A 15,728-nucleotide genomic window follows, 5' to 3' on the forward strand; every position below is an offset into this window, starting at 1 on the left:
TGATGCTTAAGTTAGTAATCTCATAGTAGACTGCAAACTAAAAATCACACAGTATGAGAGCTAGAATTTTCTTGCTTGCCTCTGTGGTTGGTGCCTTTATATAGGCATTGTTTAGCGTGGGCTTCACGCACCATTTCCGAGATTTCTGCGAGGTCGTCTAAGTGGTTCGAGATTCCTGGAGGTAACCGCCATGCACGTTGACCACCCTCCAAATCGTTCGGCACGTGGGCCAACTTTCAAGGATCATGGGAGTGTTAGGATATGCATGTCGAATTCGTCGGCGAGCATGTCTTACAAGTCGCCAGGTCGGCACATGTGTTAGGTCGTCAGGTCGCGCCTGGGCCAGGCCGCCAGGTCGGTGCTTGTGCCAGGCCGCCAGGTCGTGCCTGTGCTAGGCTGCCATCTCGGCGCCTGTGCCAGGCCGCTAGGTCGTGCCTGTGCTGGGCTACCAGCTCGTGCCAGGGGCAGGCCGCCAGGCCACGCCTGCGCCAGGTCGCGTTTGGGCCACCAGGTGGGACACCATCAACTTGGCTAAGGCAAGTTGTTGCCAAAGTGATTCCGGGTATCACCTAGTTGTTCTGAGGTGCCATGTGTCACAATATCATTGGAGGGCCAAATCCGCCCTCATCACCAACCATTTCGGATAATAGAGTGTTCACAACTTTCTGATAATCACTCACGTATTAGTACCAAACAAACAGAAAATGTTTGTATTGCTCCGGGAAACGTCCTGCCTGAGCACTGTTTCCAAACAAAATACAGAAACCATTTTTTCAAAAAAACTTCCAACAGCAGCATTGCAGCACAGTTTCCTGTTATTGGAAAAAACGGTGCTGGCCAAACATATACGAGGTAAATGGCAAATTTGAATCGGATGAAATGACGTGGGGCCATAAGAATACATCAAAAACCGTGATTTCATGGTTTTAGCCCAAGTGTCCAACACTATTCGCAGTGGAGTAAGAAGTTTGTTTCTCCTCGGCCTACAAGATTTGAATAATTGAATCCACGTTGACACGCTTAGAGGCAAAATTAGACGGAAACAGACCACCCACAGCCACATGCCACATACTTCCAAGAAATTCTTCGTATTCGTTTTCTACTTTTTTTTTATTATAATAAAGCAGCAATTCTTGTATTCTGAAATATTGCTCCTAGATTATGTTTTGAGCCAAATCATGGAATATAATATTCTCTTCTTTTATTCTTTCTTTCTTTGTAAACAAAAATCTGAACATTACGAGCTACATAAGGCTAGAGCTGCACCTGCGGATTGTCCTATTGATCATACAAGTAATGCAACTGTATTATTCGAACCCCAAATCCCAAAGTCAGAGAGAGAGAGAGAGAGCTCAGATTCTGGCTCACGGATCATCATGCATTATCAACATTTGAATGAACCATCCATTAAATATTAACCATACTTTATTAATCGATAGCAATACAGATACAGCTAAGCAGTTTCCTGTTTATGAACAGCGGTTGAAAATTAATAGAGCATGAAAGAATGATAATAAGAATTAATAAAGACAACAAAAATACAAGTACTCTGTAAGTGCTAACAGGTCGTCGGACGATCCTCAAACTCAAACAAAAATATAAGTTGCACATTGAACCGTCATCCCAAGAGTAGCAGCTAGTATGATGCTCACAAACGAGAACCCACTACCACTTGCAGAACTCGGCACTGTATTCTTATTGGCATCTGCCAAAAAAAAAAGTGGAAGAGATAGATTGTTAATAAGTGTTGTGAGATGATGGTAAATAAATGAAGAGACGGAGAATAGAGAATCACGAGGAGATCGAGGCAGAGTTACCTGTAAGACAAGAGATGGGATTAACACTCTGCCCGCATTTGGCCGGTAATTGCTGGGCTTCTGTGATATTGATCCCAGCCTGCTGAGCCATGGTGCTGCCCTTAGCACTTGCCAGACCACAGAGACATTCAGGGTTCGATTCGATTACCGACTTCAGCGGGTCACAGCAACTACTTGGTGGGTCAATATTTGTCCCGTTGAGATAAGTTAGGCAAGGAACTAGTTGGTTTAGACATGACGACGTTTCATCCTGAGCCTCGCAGTGCTTCCACGCCAAAATCGCCAAGCCTAAAACCACTACTACTACATACCTACATCCACCCCAAACCTTCTCCATTTCCTTGGTAATTAATTTCGTCACTCAATTGTTTACTAGACCCTGATCAATGCACTTCCTGTTTTCTGGGGTGCTTGCGATCGTTTATATACATATATTCAACTATTACTATCATATATATATATATATATATTCACCTTTTTCTATTTTCTTGTCTTGTTCATCTTTGTCAACTGGGACCGTTTGGGTGGGTTATCCAACTTGCTGGCTATTTAACGTTTTGGCCTGTGGCCGGCTATGGATGCAAATTAGGTGTAGCTATAAATTTTAAGGTCTAATTAGACTGCATTTGGTATTCCTTATTTTAAGGATTTGCATGGTCTCTTTTTTGCTGTTAAAATGGGACGCGGGATCTCTTATCCACGAGAACTTTGTTCAGGTCGATTCACAACACACTACCCCGTGAATTGGGAACATCTCCCCCTGCATAATACTATGCAGAAAGATGAGATATTTTCTGTGTGTGGCTGCAATGTTATATGAGCAAACGTGGACAAAGTTCTCATTTTTAATTACAAAAATGAGATAAATCCTTAAAATAAAGAATGCCAAATACAGTCTAACAAAAACATTCAGAGAGAAAGAAAGAGAGATTTTAACAAGAAATTCATTAGGTATGATCAGTATATGCACTCTACGTGATCAAGCATATGTGTATGTATGCATAATAGCACCTCAGCCTATTCTCTTCTTCTTCTCAACCCGTTTAAAATTTTGTGTTTTTTATTTTAAAAAGTAAATTACAAGGGCTATTTTTTTTTCTTTTTGGCAAAGAAGCAATTCATTAAAACACAGCACAAGGTGAACAGATTACATAACAACCACACACTACAGCCAACAAACAAAGAAAATGAAAGACCAATACAAAAAAACCTACAGCAGAAAACAGATAAAACTCAAAACAACAAACTAAAAACCCCAGATAACATGTTAGATAACAAAAACTTATTATAATAATTAATTAAGTTTTAACACAATGCTCTGGTGAATCTGCGCTTATCCACACTTCAAGTCTAATAGACTTTCACTAAGGGGGTGATTAGAGAATAAATTAAAACCTATTCAGTTAATACCTTACCTAACAGCTTAAGATTTTATGTTTAATGCATGGTTCCCTTAAAGACATCATCTCAATCTATAGCTAAAGAAAGCCAGTGTGGCAGACAGTCATCTAATTACCACAATTAATCTCAAAACCATTTTATGGCCAAAATGCGGGCCACCCATTCGATTCACCGGGAACCCAGGAGAACATGACAATCACATCATTACAATTTAAAAAGCTATAGAATATCTTCCTTAAAAAAACTAGATTTGAGTGACTGACATGAACCAAGAGTGACGTTTCAGCCCAAGGTCAGAATTTTTAGGTCCCAAATACAGTTGGAGTGGGTGTCAGCTTGGAATTGATGCCAATTCATAGGCGGTCATTGGTTTATAAAATAAGGGCTTTTGACATTTTAAATGTTTATAGTTCTGCAGTGAAAATCAAAAATCTACATTGGGTCTGCCTGTACTTTTCGTATTTATATTTTATCATTGAGTTGGTTAATAAGCTGGAGAGAAAGTCCAATTCAAGGCTTCCTTAATTTTGATCTCACTATCTTCAAGACTTCTAAAAGGGCTAGAGCTTCAGCTGCAAAGGGGGAAGGTGCATATGCTGGACCGACCACAACCTGCCCGCCAACCATAATCTTCACAGCACCAAAATCCGGTGGAGACCAAAAAGCAGGAGCTCTATCTCTAGCTGTTGAGGAGTTTTCCATCCCTGATGCTAAAGGATATAGCAATATAAGGATTAGTATCCTTAGCTTCAAAGTACGTAGAACATGTTTTTATCTTCCCAAAGTTCCCAGTAAATCAAAGACGGATCACTTTCAACAAAAAATCAGAGTTTGGGAGTTTCTTTATCTTGCAACAGGCTATTAAACCAGCTACCAAAAGCCAAATTTTGATTAATACCATCAGTACATATCAAACCCAAGCCACAACTTAATCTGTTTTTATCACACAAAAGTATTAAAGCATGCAAGGGAATTTACGATCATAGAACATCATTAACGTAAGGTTCAATTTGAAAAGATTATAAATACAAATATATACAGTATAAATATAGACAAAATACAAGGTTTTGCACTTTATATATTTGCATTTATACTCCTTCCAAACAAACTGAGCCTAGTACAAAAGATGTTTTGGATATGCAGAACTATGTAAACATGACCAGCAATGTGTTGTGGTTATCAGATCTTAATTTGAAGTATTGGAGGTTATGTCCATATCTGCAACATGGCATGTATCTTATTAGTTCGAGTTGTATTTTTGTTTTTTCATTCTAAAAAGTTAAATCTTGGGTCCTGGTACACAAACCTGCTAATGTGTGTGCCTCTAAACCGTGGTTTTTAATTTCTGTAAAAGCATAGAGAATTTTGAGTTTTGGATTGTAGTAACCGAAATAAAATTCCACAAAAAGGTGAATTTATTTTGGAAGAAATTTCAGAAGTTTTCCTGAAGATTCAGGTTATGTTCTAGTATATGTCATACAAAATTCATTTGAATTTAGTAAGAAACCTACAAAAACAAATTGTATAGATACACAAAAGTTATAAAAAAGCATAAGAGAAGATTCTTCTAGATAAGATTTCAAACTTTTAGATTTTTTTTTTTTTTTTGAGAAAAGTTAACTGATTGAGAGGGATATACAAGTGGGTGTACAAAGAAAACAAAAAACAGGGATCAAACCCCTGAAAATTACAGAGAAGTGATCTTATCACAATACAGAACTTCTAAAAAGAGAACCTAATTTTGCTAACCCATCTGCAAGAGCATTGAGTTCCCTAGTCTATTGATTAAACGGATTCCTGTAAGTGCAGCCATTACTTCTCCCTTTGTAAAGTCAGCTATACCTATTAGCCCACTGTACACCCAGCAAATGTTCCCATTTTCATCCCCTAATACTCCTCCAATACCAGCAGCTCTGGTGTTACCCGAAGCACTTCCATCAAAACTTGAGTCCAATTTTTTTTAGACGATAATTGGTTTGAAATGGATATCAGATCCCAAAATTTTAAAACCTTGCCTCTAACTTGAAACAAGTGTTTGAACTTGTCCTTGACTCAGCCAGTCAAGGATTTGATGATTCGGTCAATGATCTGTTGATCCAGATGATTGAATTGTATGCCCATTGATTTGGAGTCTGTATTTGTTTTGCTGTGCAACTTTGAACTGGATACACATTTGACATACTGGAAACAAATTAAATTTGCATCATCTACCTCTTACATCAATTCTGTCATATAAAATGAAGACCATACCATCTTGCTTTTTAACAATCGAATTTAGCTTTAATTGAATAGTTTAGACTCAAATTCAATTGGAGTTGATTGGAATTCGATGTTAATCAAGTTTAGATCTTAGGGTAAATTTGATTAATTATTCGGACTCGTTATCATTTGTTAATAGAGAAGATCATTTTGTTGAACATATTAACTAGTAAAGGTCTGTTAGAAAAATGGAAAGCTAATAATTTCCTTTTTTTCCCTCCACGGCTAGTAGTAATTTTGTTCAGGGATCATTGTTAATTTGTTTTTGTCCTACTGTGTAAGTTATATGTTTTTATCCTGCACAGCTAAAAATTCTTGCCTTAACCAATTAATCCGGAGGACTATCCATTATTTTCTCTTTCTTTTATTTTTATCCATGAAAGCAAAAATCATCCATAAAATACTCGTATTACAACAATAGGGAATTCAAGCAACAAGAAAAGGGAAAATCTATACTACTATTAAAAGTGTGGAAGTTTTATTTAACTAAAATATCCCAATTTTTGAATTTGATTGTTCTTTAATTATAAGGACAAAAATGTAATTTGAACAACTAATTTTGTCTTCATCCAAAACCCTCTCATTAAGTCTTAAGGTATTAACTCTCACTAACATTCATTGAATCCTATCCTTAACTAGAATACCCCTATTTTTAAATTTGATCTTTTTATAACTGTAGAGACATAAAATGTAATTTGGACTACTACATTTCTTATAATTAAATTTAATCTTTTTAAGTCTTATATTTAAAGTATTAACTCTCATTCTTTTGTTGAATCCTACATTAATTAACTATATTAAAGAAAAATAAGTCTCATTCTTTCATGGAATTGTTTTACTATTTGGTGGCAATTCAACAATTCAACCTTTTGAGTCAAATGGATAAACCTATTATGTAATAATAATAATAATATACAAAAATTATAAAAAAAATGAAAACATATTATTTTCTATCATCATCACCATCATAAAAAAATTGCCATGTGCAAAAATGTGCACACCATCATAAAAAAATAAGTCTCATTCTTTCATGGAATTGTTTTACTATTTGGTGGCAATTCAACAATTCAACCTTTTGAGTCAAATGGATAAACCTATTATGTAATAATAATAATAATATACAAAAATTATAAAAAAAATGAAAACATATTATTTTCTATCATCATCACCATCATAAAAAAATTGCCATATGCAAAAATGTGCACACTTACTAGTAATACAAATGCTGAAAACTTCAAGTGTGATTTCCTCAAAATGCAGATGATTAGAGACCAAATCGCCTTTAGGGGGGTTAAGGATAGCGCTAAGATTGGCCATATGGCAATCAATTCGTAGTTTCATGGCTTAGGTGGATGTAGAAGGTCAAATGCCTTCTCCTCCAAATATGAAAAGATAAACTTATTTTCTTAATAAATTGGCATATCAAAACAATTAAACTCCCCATAAAAGAGGAGTAGACATAGATAGGCCTCCCTTCAATCGGGTTGGGATCTCCTACCAACAAAACAAGTTCCAACACCCTACCAACTTGATCTGACACCACACATCTCACCACACAAAACAAGTTCCACCCACCATGTATGAGATGTGCGGTGTCAAATGATGTTGGTAGGGTGTTGGAGCACATTTTGTTGGCAAGTGATTCAGACTCCCTTCAATCCATGGTAGACCGCTCTATCCACACAAATACGGAATTCAGACCATCATTCAAAATTTGTAGGGTAAAAGAACTTCCCTATAGGGTGATGTCATTAGAACCCACCCACCCCCTCCTGAAACAGGATTCAGTCAGAACAAATTCCATTCCAACAGCCATCATAGCCTTGCATTGGGAATATCTCTCCATTAAATAAAGCATAAAAGTGTGCCTTTGCTCTAACTGAAGTCGATCCCCTCCCCCTTCATGTAGACTAGATCTGCTTACAAAAAAAGTATCAACACATTCCAACATAATCTCTATATGCATATCACTCACATGTATGCTGGGTCCAAGTTTCTTAGTAAAATGTGAGGACGCATCACAAGTTGTTGATGAGAAAATTCCTAAACAATACCCTGAACTTTGGGGGATGTGTCAAGTCAGTCCCCAAACTTCAAAACGTGTCTATGCAGTACCCTGGACTTTCAAATTGTGTCTAATAGGTCTCTACCATTAGTTGATCGTTAGTCAACGCCATCATGTGACATCAGGTGTGCATTAATTAATTTTAAAATAACAAATTTACCCTTTATGATATTTTTTCGACCATTTTACCCATTTCATCTGTGTTAAAAGAAGGAAAGGGGAATAAGGGTTATGAAACCAAACACCAATCAACTGTTGGAGTTCCCACTCCCCTTTTCAAGCTCCCCCGTTCAATGATCAATTGTAACTGGACGATCACCTATCTTGTTTCATACATTTTTTCCCTTTCCTTCTTTAAACACTCAAACGAAATGGGCAAAATGGTAAGAAAAATATCAAGGGTAATTTTGCCATTTTGAAATTATTAAATGCACACCTGATGTCACGTGACAATGTTGACTAACCATAGGGACCTATCAGACACAATTTGAAAGTTCAGAGTATTGCAGAGACACATTTTGAAATTCGGAAATTGACTTAACACAACCCCCAAAGTTCAAGGTACTGCTTAGGAATTTTCCCTTTTTTAAATCCAATTTTGCCCAATTACGATCTATTGACCATGACTCAAAAACACCCCAAATCACATTCATGGGATTTAATCCCGCCTATAACTGGAAAGACCCAATTTTGTCCAATTATGGTATATTGACCATGATTCAGAATTCACAAAATGACCCCAAATCACATATAGTCATATATGGGACCCAATCCCACTAGGCAAAACCCCCCTCCCCCGGTGCTAAGGATGTCAATGGACCGGTCTTGGTCTAGTCCAAAATCAGTTTGGGTGGATTGGACGGAACCAACAAGACATATTGCATTGGACCAATCCCGTCTAAATATTTATTAGATTGGATTGGACCAGGCTCGTCGTAATAAATTTATATTGGATTGAGTTGGAATAAGCCAATATTTGGTCCACTGATATAATTTAAGAATACAAGTGTCAATAGACCAAGTTTAAGTTGAAACAAATCTAAATAAAAGCAAGTTTGAACAAATTAAATGGTCTGGACATTAAATTGAACTGATCCAAAATATTTATTGGATTAGATTAAACTTGGTCCATTTGTAATGGATTCACATTGGACTGGATCGGATTTGGGAGGGTGTGGGGTGTGTGTTGGGTGGGGGGAATAACAACCTCAAATGAATCACGTCATTCCAACTATTTCTCTTGCTCCCTAAAGAAAGCAACCCAGAGATAAAGAAGAGTAAAAGACTCAAACTTCCTTGATTTTTTTACTAAATACTAAGACCACCCATCTTTTTTTTTCAAAATGGACCGAGACCTCCCGTCGGATAAAAACACATTAAGATCGTTTGTATTTTATGTGCCTGAAATGTTTTTAAAACCCCAAATTTGCCCTTTGGCCATGATTCAAAATCGTAAAGTGTATTCCTCCTCTATGCTTAGGAACCTTTTCTTCCTCCTCTATGCTTAGGAACCATTTTCTTGCCACCGGAGATGATATGCATTTTTACTTCATAAAAAATTCTGGTGAATCGTCTGTTTTTATCTCCCAAGTAGAGGTGTAAAACAGGCCCTGCTGGCCCATGGGCTGTTTCAGGCTGTGTCTCTCTTCTTTGGGATATTTTGAGGGGTCGATCCGATACGACCTATGACCTGAGTCCATGCCAGGTCGTAGATCAGATTAAAGTTATTTATTTATACAAATTAAAAAAAAAACTTAAAATTTTAATTTTATATGAATTTTGCTGTATACAATTACTTATATATACAATAATTAAATAAAATAGTATAATAAAATTGAAAAAATATTTATTTTATTAATATATTATATACTATATATTATTATATAATTATAAATTATATAATATATATATACATATGCTGACCGGCCTGCTGACCTGAAACCCCATACCCAGCATAGCTCATCAGCCCGTACAATCATACTGGACTACGGGCAGCACGGCCCAATTTACACTTCTATTCTCAAGTCCCATCTTTTCTTTGTATCAATCTAAGAATTGGAGGGAAAAAGAAGATAATTTCACATAACAAGTATGCCTGCATTTGCAATGAAAAACCAAGGGGTGGAGCACTAACACCACTACAGCATAATAACCCCAACCTCCCATACTACCGAACAAAATTTGACCTCAGAGCACCACTGTTCTGGAACAATGAAGACGGCCAGTGTTTTGGAACAAACTAACACCAAATTGTTCCATGAATTTCCACCCTTTACAATTCCTAGGCCCTTATTTTAGTAATAGCTTTTTTTCTCAATTAATAAAATCATGTTATTCAACTTTCACTTGCACTAAGAAAAGGATTATCAAATCATTATTAAATCCTTTCGATTTCAATTTAAAAGGGCAGAATAAAGCACTATTTCCATGATGGGATGTACGTGTGAGGCGCCTGTGAGATGCCAGGTGTGAGGAGCAGGTCCGGTCTCATATCCTGTTATAGTCTCAAAACTTGCGGTCCATGCAGACTTCTACACCTGCACTTGAACTCTAACACTTCAACACATTTGTTAAAATCATGGGTTTTAAAACTGAACCGGTCAGGGGTCCGGTTATCGGTTCAAATGGTCCAGTCCGTTCTGACAAAAAATTAAAAAATAAAATGAAAAATGATCAAAATCGTTCGAATAGTTAATTGACCGGTTCAGTGGTTTATTGACCAAATCAACGGTTTTAAGAAAAACAGAATTAATCATATAACCGATTCTCGGTTTTGAAAACCATGATTAAAGCACTCAAACCTGAAACCTGTTCTTTACCTTCACCAATCTCTCCGCTCAATTGCCGTCAAATTCAAACCCATAAACGATGATAACAAAGCGAAGGAGCCCAAAGGAAGGATCCGATTGTTGTTGTTGGGTTCATGTTGTGGGGTTAGAAGATTTATACCTCATTTATCAATAGAGGCATCCGCCCTGGTTCTTTGTTGTTTTTTTTTTTTTTTTAATTAAAGAATAATGAAGGGCAACGAAGTCTTTTTATTGATTCCGTTAAATATAATGGTTACTTACTATGATAAGGGAGGTTTAAGTCGTTTAAAAAATCACAGGGGAGATATAAGTATTTATCTTAAATTTCAGGAAAATTAGTAGTGATTTTCCCATCGTTAATCATAGTGGAGAATGACAACTTTGTGACTTCAAAGTTCAACTTTGGAAGAATGACAGGACAACTGGACAGGTACTAAGATGGCAAAGAAGCACCCCTGAAAAGAACAAGAATGATGTAAAAGTTTTTTCCTAATTGACATAGGTCGCCATCTTGTGCATCTATGAATCAGAGGGAGGGGGGCTTTAATGACTCTAAAGTTGGATGAGGAACTTCCTCAATCACAGCCAATGAGTCCGATTCCACTCCAAGAATTTCTTATTACCGCGAAAGAAGTTGAAATTACAGCAACAGCAGGAGAGGCCCAAATGGTCGAGTCAGGGATTTTCTTTTTGGGGGCCTAGTCAAACAAGAAAATGAAACAAGGAGTAGAAGTTTAGAAGATGTAGGATTTTAAAAGAAATGGGGTGGAAAGGTTTGGTCTATTAGAGATTTTTTTTTAGGAAAAATAAATATATATATATATATATATATATATATATTTTTAATTTTAAAAGTTGGAAGAACATTAAAGAATGATCCTTAACATTTAATTTCAAATTTTCCCACTTTACTCTTTTTAACCCAGCTTCTACTCGCTAACTATATAAATGATAGTTTTAATAAAAAGTTTGGGGGGACAAAAACCCCACCAACACATGGCTCCGCCCTTGCCCAAACCAAATGACAGGGACAGTAGTTATTGCTATATAATCAAGTCTTCCCTATTCAGACTTGATTATACCAAATTGGTTCCCTAAAATAAAAATTATACCAAAGTCGTTAGTAATTCATGGTTATCAATTTATAATAAAGTCATTGCTATCCGTAATGTTTCCTTTCAATCTTTCTAAGGATCTAGAAACGAAAATCGGCAAAGGTAGATAGAGCCATTGGTTGGTAAAGGACTGTTTTATCTCAAATGGAGTCAACAATCACTATAGTAGTGTTGGATTCTATTACTTCGAAAATTTGAAAAAGTAGCAAGGATACATATGACATTTTAATATTTCATTCGCTAGCAATTTGATGCGACATTTAGAGGTTTCAGTAGAGACTGGATCTGCTCCTCACACAGGGCGCCTTACACCAATCTCACACACACATCTTACCATGCATTGGGAATGGGAATATCACCCGTACTTGTAAGTTATTATTCACGGGAGATGTTCCCAATGCAAAATAAATGTGCCTGTGAGGAGTAGATCTCGTTCCGTTTTAGTATTTATAAGAGACATCCAGATGGTCAGGAGTTTGGATCTGCTCCTCAGAGAATGCGTTTCACACCTATCTCACAGTATGTCTTGGCCGCACATCAAGAACATCTCCCATATTTGTTTTTATTATTTATGGGGAGATATTCCAAATACAGGGTGGGATGTGGCTGTAAGGTCGGTGTGAGACGAGCTTTGTGAAAAGCATATCCAAATTCGATGGTCAATATTTATAGTGATTGTTTACAATGTAAATTGTAAATAAATACTTTGAGGGTAAAATACAAAAACCTCCCCTATAGTTTCACTTTAGTAAAAAACCTCCCCTATATTTTTAAATAATTTGACAAAAACCTCATTTCCATCAATAACCATGACAGAAAATGTTAAATCGATTAATCATATTTTCCAAATGCCTATTTTACCCATTTACAAATTTATTTCCATCTATTTTTATCAAAATACCCCTGTAGGCATGTTATCCCATCTTCCTCTCCCATCAACCTCTTTCTTCTTCAACTTCAAAACCCTAATTCTGATAAGCTCTTAGTATTTGTGATTATAACGTAAAAGAACCTCCATTCGTTGTCTTCCACTTTCAACAACCAAGGTTCATGTCTGAACTCGACATTTATATTCCTACTGCCTTTGATCCATTTGTAGAGGCAAATACTAAGGACTCTAGCACTGGGGCAAATGAGTATGTGCATGTGCGTAGAGGACCAGTAGTTCAATGAGAGATTTTCTTCATTCGACGGTTTTTCCTCATCGTGTTTCTAAATGTTTTTGCTTGGAAGACAGGGTCGTTGTCCGTTGCCTTCACCTATGATTACTCAAAGAACCCAAAAGAAGAAAACCCTTGTTTCTCATTCTTTTTTTTTGTTTTAATTTTTTCCCGGTTTATTGCTCTCTTGAGTATTAACAACTCAAATTTTGTTTGCCTACTAATGGGTGGGTTTCATGAAAATAAATTTCATATTTCTTCATTGTATATTTCATGATTGATGGGCATCATTCTGTTCAAGTATCTCTTTGTTTTAACTGATGATTTGGATATTATAACGAACTCTTCTTTTATTTCTCTTTTGGGAGGAGGAAGGCTAGTTCTAACATGATTTTCTTCCCTCTGTTGATTTGGTTGTTTTTAGAAATCTATTTTTGCTAATAGATCTTATCAAAAATAGTATTTTTCCCCACCTGTAGCCGTAAAAAAATGATCTCTCTTCATCATGAATTGTTTCATGGTAAGGGCGCTCTCATGGTAATCATGTTTGAAGATGCCTCATTGAACTTAAAGAGGGATTCCTCAAAAAGGTTTTAGTTTTGATGGGTATCAAGAAGCTAAGTTTTTGTTTTGATCTCTCTTTTCTTCTCCTCCCTCCTCATCGTCCCTACACAACACCGAACTGCGAATCACCATTGGAACCACCACTATATAGGGGTGGTTCGGTGCTGTATTCCAATAAAAAACATGAAATTAATCCAGCTTTCTCTTTTTACGCTGAGAACACGAAATTAATCCAGTCGTATTCCAACTGTGGTTGTGACAGTGGTGTTGTATTACTGATAGTGGAGATTCGGGCTGTATGGGGGCGATTTAGTACTGTATAGGGGTAGTGATGAGGGAGGAGAAGAAAAGAAAGAGATGAATAATGGGTTTGGTGGTGTGTAGGGACGGTCATGTCCTCTCCACCGTCCCCATTCTCATTAATAACTCTCATCTTGGCTTTTGCTTACATGGTTTTGATGAAGTTTCATGTAAAAAACACAAATAAAATGTAAGATATGAAACATAAGTACTTTAAACAGTGGAGTTTAGGGGTAAAGAGGTCGACCAAAGAGGAAAGAGCATATAATATGTCAACAAGGGTATAATTTCAGTAAAAATAACCCAGACTAATTTGTAAAATGGTAAAATAGGTATTTGAGGGAAGGGAGGTTTTTGTCAAATTATTTAAAAATTTAAAGGAAATTATTATTAAGTAAAATTATAGGGAGGTTTTTATGATTGTCAGAAAGTTAAGAGAGGTTTTTGTAGTTTACCCATAATTTGATCCCTATTTGTTGATCCGTAAATACAACTTAAATCGATGTAAATATTGATATCGATAATCACACCAACGGTCCACAACTTTAAACCGCTGATGTTGGAACAGTTTTTTTTTGTTATAAGCAGATCCCAACTCGTGTACAAGTACAACAATCAGTGGCAGGCTGGCAGCTGCGTCATTTTCCATTTTCGGAATCCCGCCATCCACTTTTTGTCGGGAATTCCCAGGGTGGGAAAAGAGTCGCCTCGCCTCTCTATGGGGATTGGAAAACCGAAACTCCTACACGATCTTCGCCGATTCAGACGACTGCTCACTCCTTCACTCCCTCTCGTTCGCTCGATCCATTCCCAAAACCCTAACTCAGTCATCGTCTCTTACCCTTCTCTCCCCATCGGTCAATCCGATTTAATAGAGAGATCCCAGCCATGGATGAATGCGAGTTTGATCGGGCTTCCGAACTCTATGTGGTTTAGACCGTTCTCAATTCATACTGCAAGCAGTGATAAGGTAGACAAAGATGTAGGCCTCGATGTGAGGTTGGAGACTGAGTTGGAGCAATTGGATGCAAATGGAGATGCAGTGGGAGTGATTGGAAGTAATGAAGATGGGGAAGGATTGCTTAGTCCTGTTCGTGCAGTTATTTCTTTGCTGGATGGGTACCATGATCTAACTGGTCTTGCTTGGTAAGCTTTCGCAGCTTAGCTTTTTTTTTTTTATTGATTTTTCTTTCTCTATTGGGTGTAGTCGTGATTGTAGCTGTTGAACATGGGGAATCTAGGGCTCTGCTTTAACAACAATGTCTTTGACAACGGCTGAAATATATTTGTCTTTCTTTTTATTTTAATGAAATTTCATTTACTATAAAAAACCCGGATGAACTAGGGGCCGAGAAGAAAACCGATCTATATGGCTGTTTACCCCTCCAAGACCCCAGATGGATGGGACCAACATTGGGTAATCGGCTTTTTTTAGGTAATACGTAATTGGATTCAACAAAACTACTAGACCTATAATCAGTTTTGGTCAGCCAGTCAGCAGCCTGGTTGGCTTCTCTATAAACATAAGTAAATTTGATATCCATGCCAGCCTCACGTGCGATGTTGAAGTAGTCTAATGCAAGGTATTCTATATTCCAACGAGGTATAGATCTCTTGTTCAGACAGTTCATGACCAATTTAGAGTCTCCATTGATCCAAATTCTGTTATACCTGCTGCTGACAAAAAAAAAAAAAAAGAAAAGAAAAAAATGGTACACTTGCTCACCCTGGCCATTATAAGTGTTACTCCTATCTTCCCAAGCTTCTGCAAACATTGATTGTGGTTTCCCCAAGTACCTTGTAGTCCATTTTATTGTCTCTCCAAACTGGTTCCTTGCAGTGCTATCTGAAACATCAAAATTGATCTTTAGCTCTTAATGGTAGGAAGATTCCACTTGATCTATCGCATATACCAGTGTTTAGAAAACTGGACCGGACCGGCCAGTTGGCCTGGTTGAACTGTGACCTGGCCCCTAGCTGGTTTGGTCATGCCCCATAACCAGATTGGGTAAAAAACCGGCCAAAACTGCTGACCCAGCTTGTCAAACCGGAAAACTGGTGAACTGGTCTCAGTTTTAGAAAACCAGCCATTTTTTGAATTTTTTTTTAACACAAATTCAAACTTCTAGAGGCCATAGTTTTGTGCTCAGATGTCTGATTGGTGTGACCTTTTTCTTTTTCATTTTTAATTTTGGCTAACATTTTGAGATCTGTGTTCCCAAGGGGCCGAAGGCGCC

The 15,728-nt window shown here is 37.1% G+C and overlaps 2 protein-coding genes across 4 annotated transcripts in view; one reads left to right on the forward strand and one right to left on the reverse strand.

Moving 5' to 3' along the window:
* Positions 1-1,407: 1,407 nt before the first annotated feature.
* LOC104592707 (non-specific lipid transfer protein GPI-anchored 30-like) lies at positions 1,408-2,249 on the reverse strand. Its single transcript, XM_010252161.3, has 2 exons — positions 1,818-2,249; positions 1,408-1,705 (listed from the first exon to the last, which is right to left on the reverse strand). Exons 1-2 carry the CDS (start codon positions 2,152-2,154, stop codon positions 1,587-1,589), a joined length of 456 nt encoding a protein of 151 aa, XP_010250463.1. The 5' UTR covers positions 2,155-2,249; the 3' UTR covers positions 1,408-1,586.
* Positions 2,250-14,098: 11,849 nt separating this feature from the next.
* Positions 14,099-15,728, forward strand: part of LOC104592709 (ALBINO3-like protein 2, chloroplastic) — a 39,779-nt gene continuing 38,149 nt past the window's right edge. The window contains exon 1 of one of the 3 annotated variants that reach the window (XR_016083938.1): positions 14,099-14,637. Coding sequence is in view for 2 of the 3 variants with exons in the window: in XM_088900804.1 (XP_088756930.1) it covers positions 14,210-14,637 (428 nt within the window). In the remaining variant the exon portion in view is untranslated. The remainder of the gene's footprint in view (positions 14,638-15,728) is intronic. The other 2 variants (XM_088900804.1, XM_010252164.3) reach the window with 2 other exon arrangements.

Source organism: Nelumbo nucifera, chromosome 3 (genome assembly GCF_055504915.1).
Source record: "Nelumbo nucifera cultivar China Antique chromosome 3, China Antique-T2T, whole genome shotgun sequence".
Taxonomy (NCBI): Eukaryota; Viridiplantae; Streptophyta; class Magnoliopsida; order Proteales; family Nelumbonaceae; genus Nelumbo; species Nelumbo nucifera.

Excerpts from the sequence above, each read along its gene's own strand:
- LOC104592707 (XM_010252161.3), bottom strand. The coding sequence starts at position 2,154 with ATGGAGAAGGTTTGGGGTGGATGTAGGTATGTAGTAGTAGTGGTTTTA. Across the intron at positions 1,706-1,817 it reads TCCCATCTCTTGTCTTACAG|ATGCCAATAAGAATACAGTG; the intron begins GTAACTCTGCCT and ends TTTTTTTGGCAG.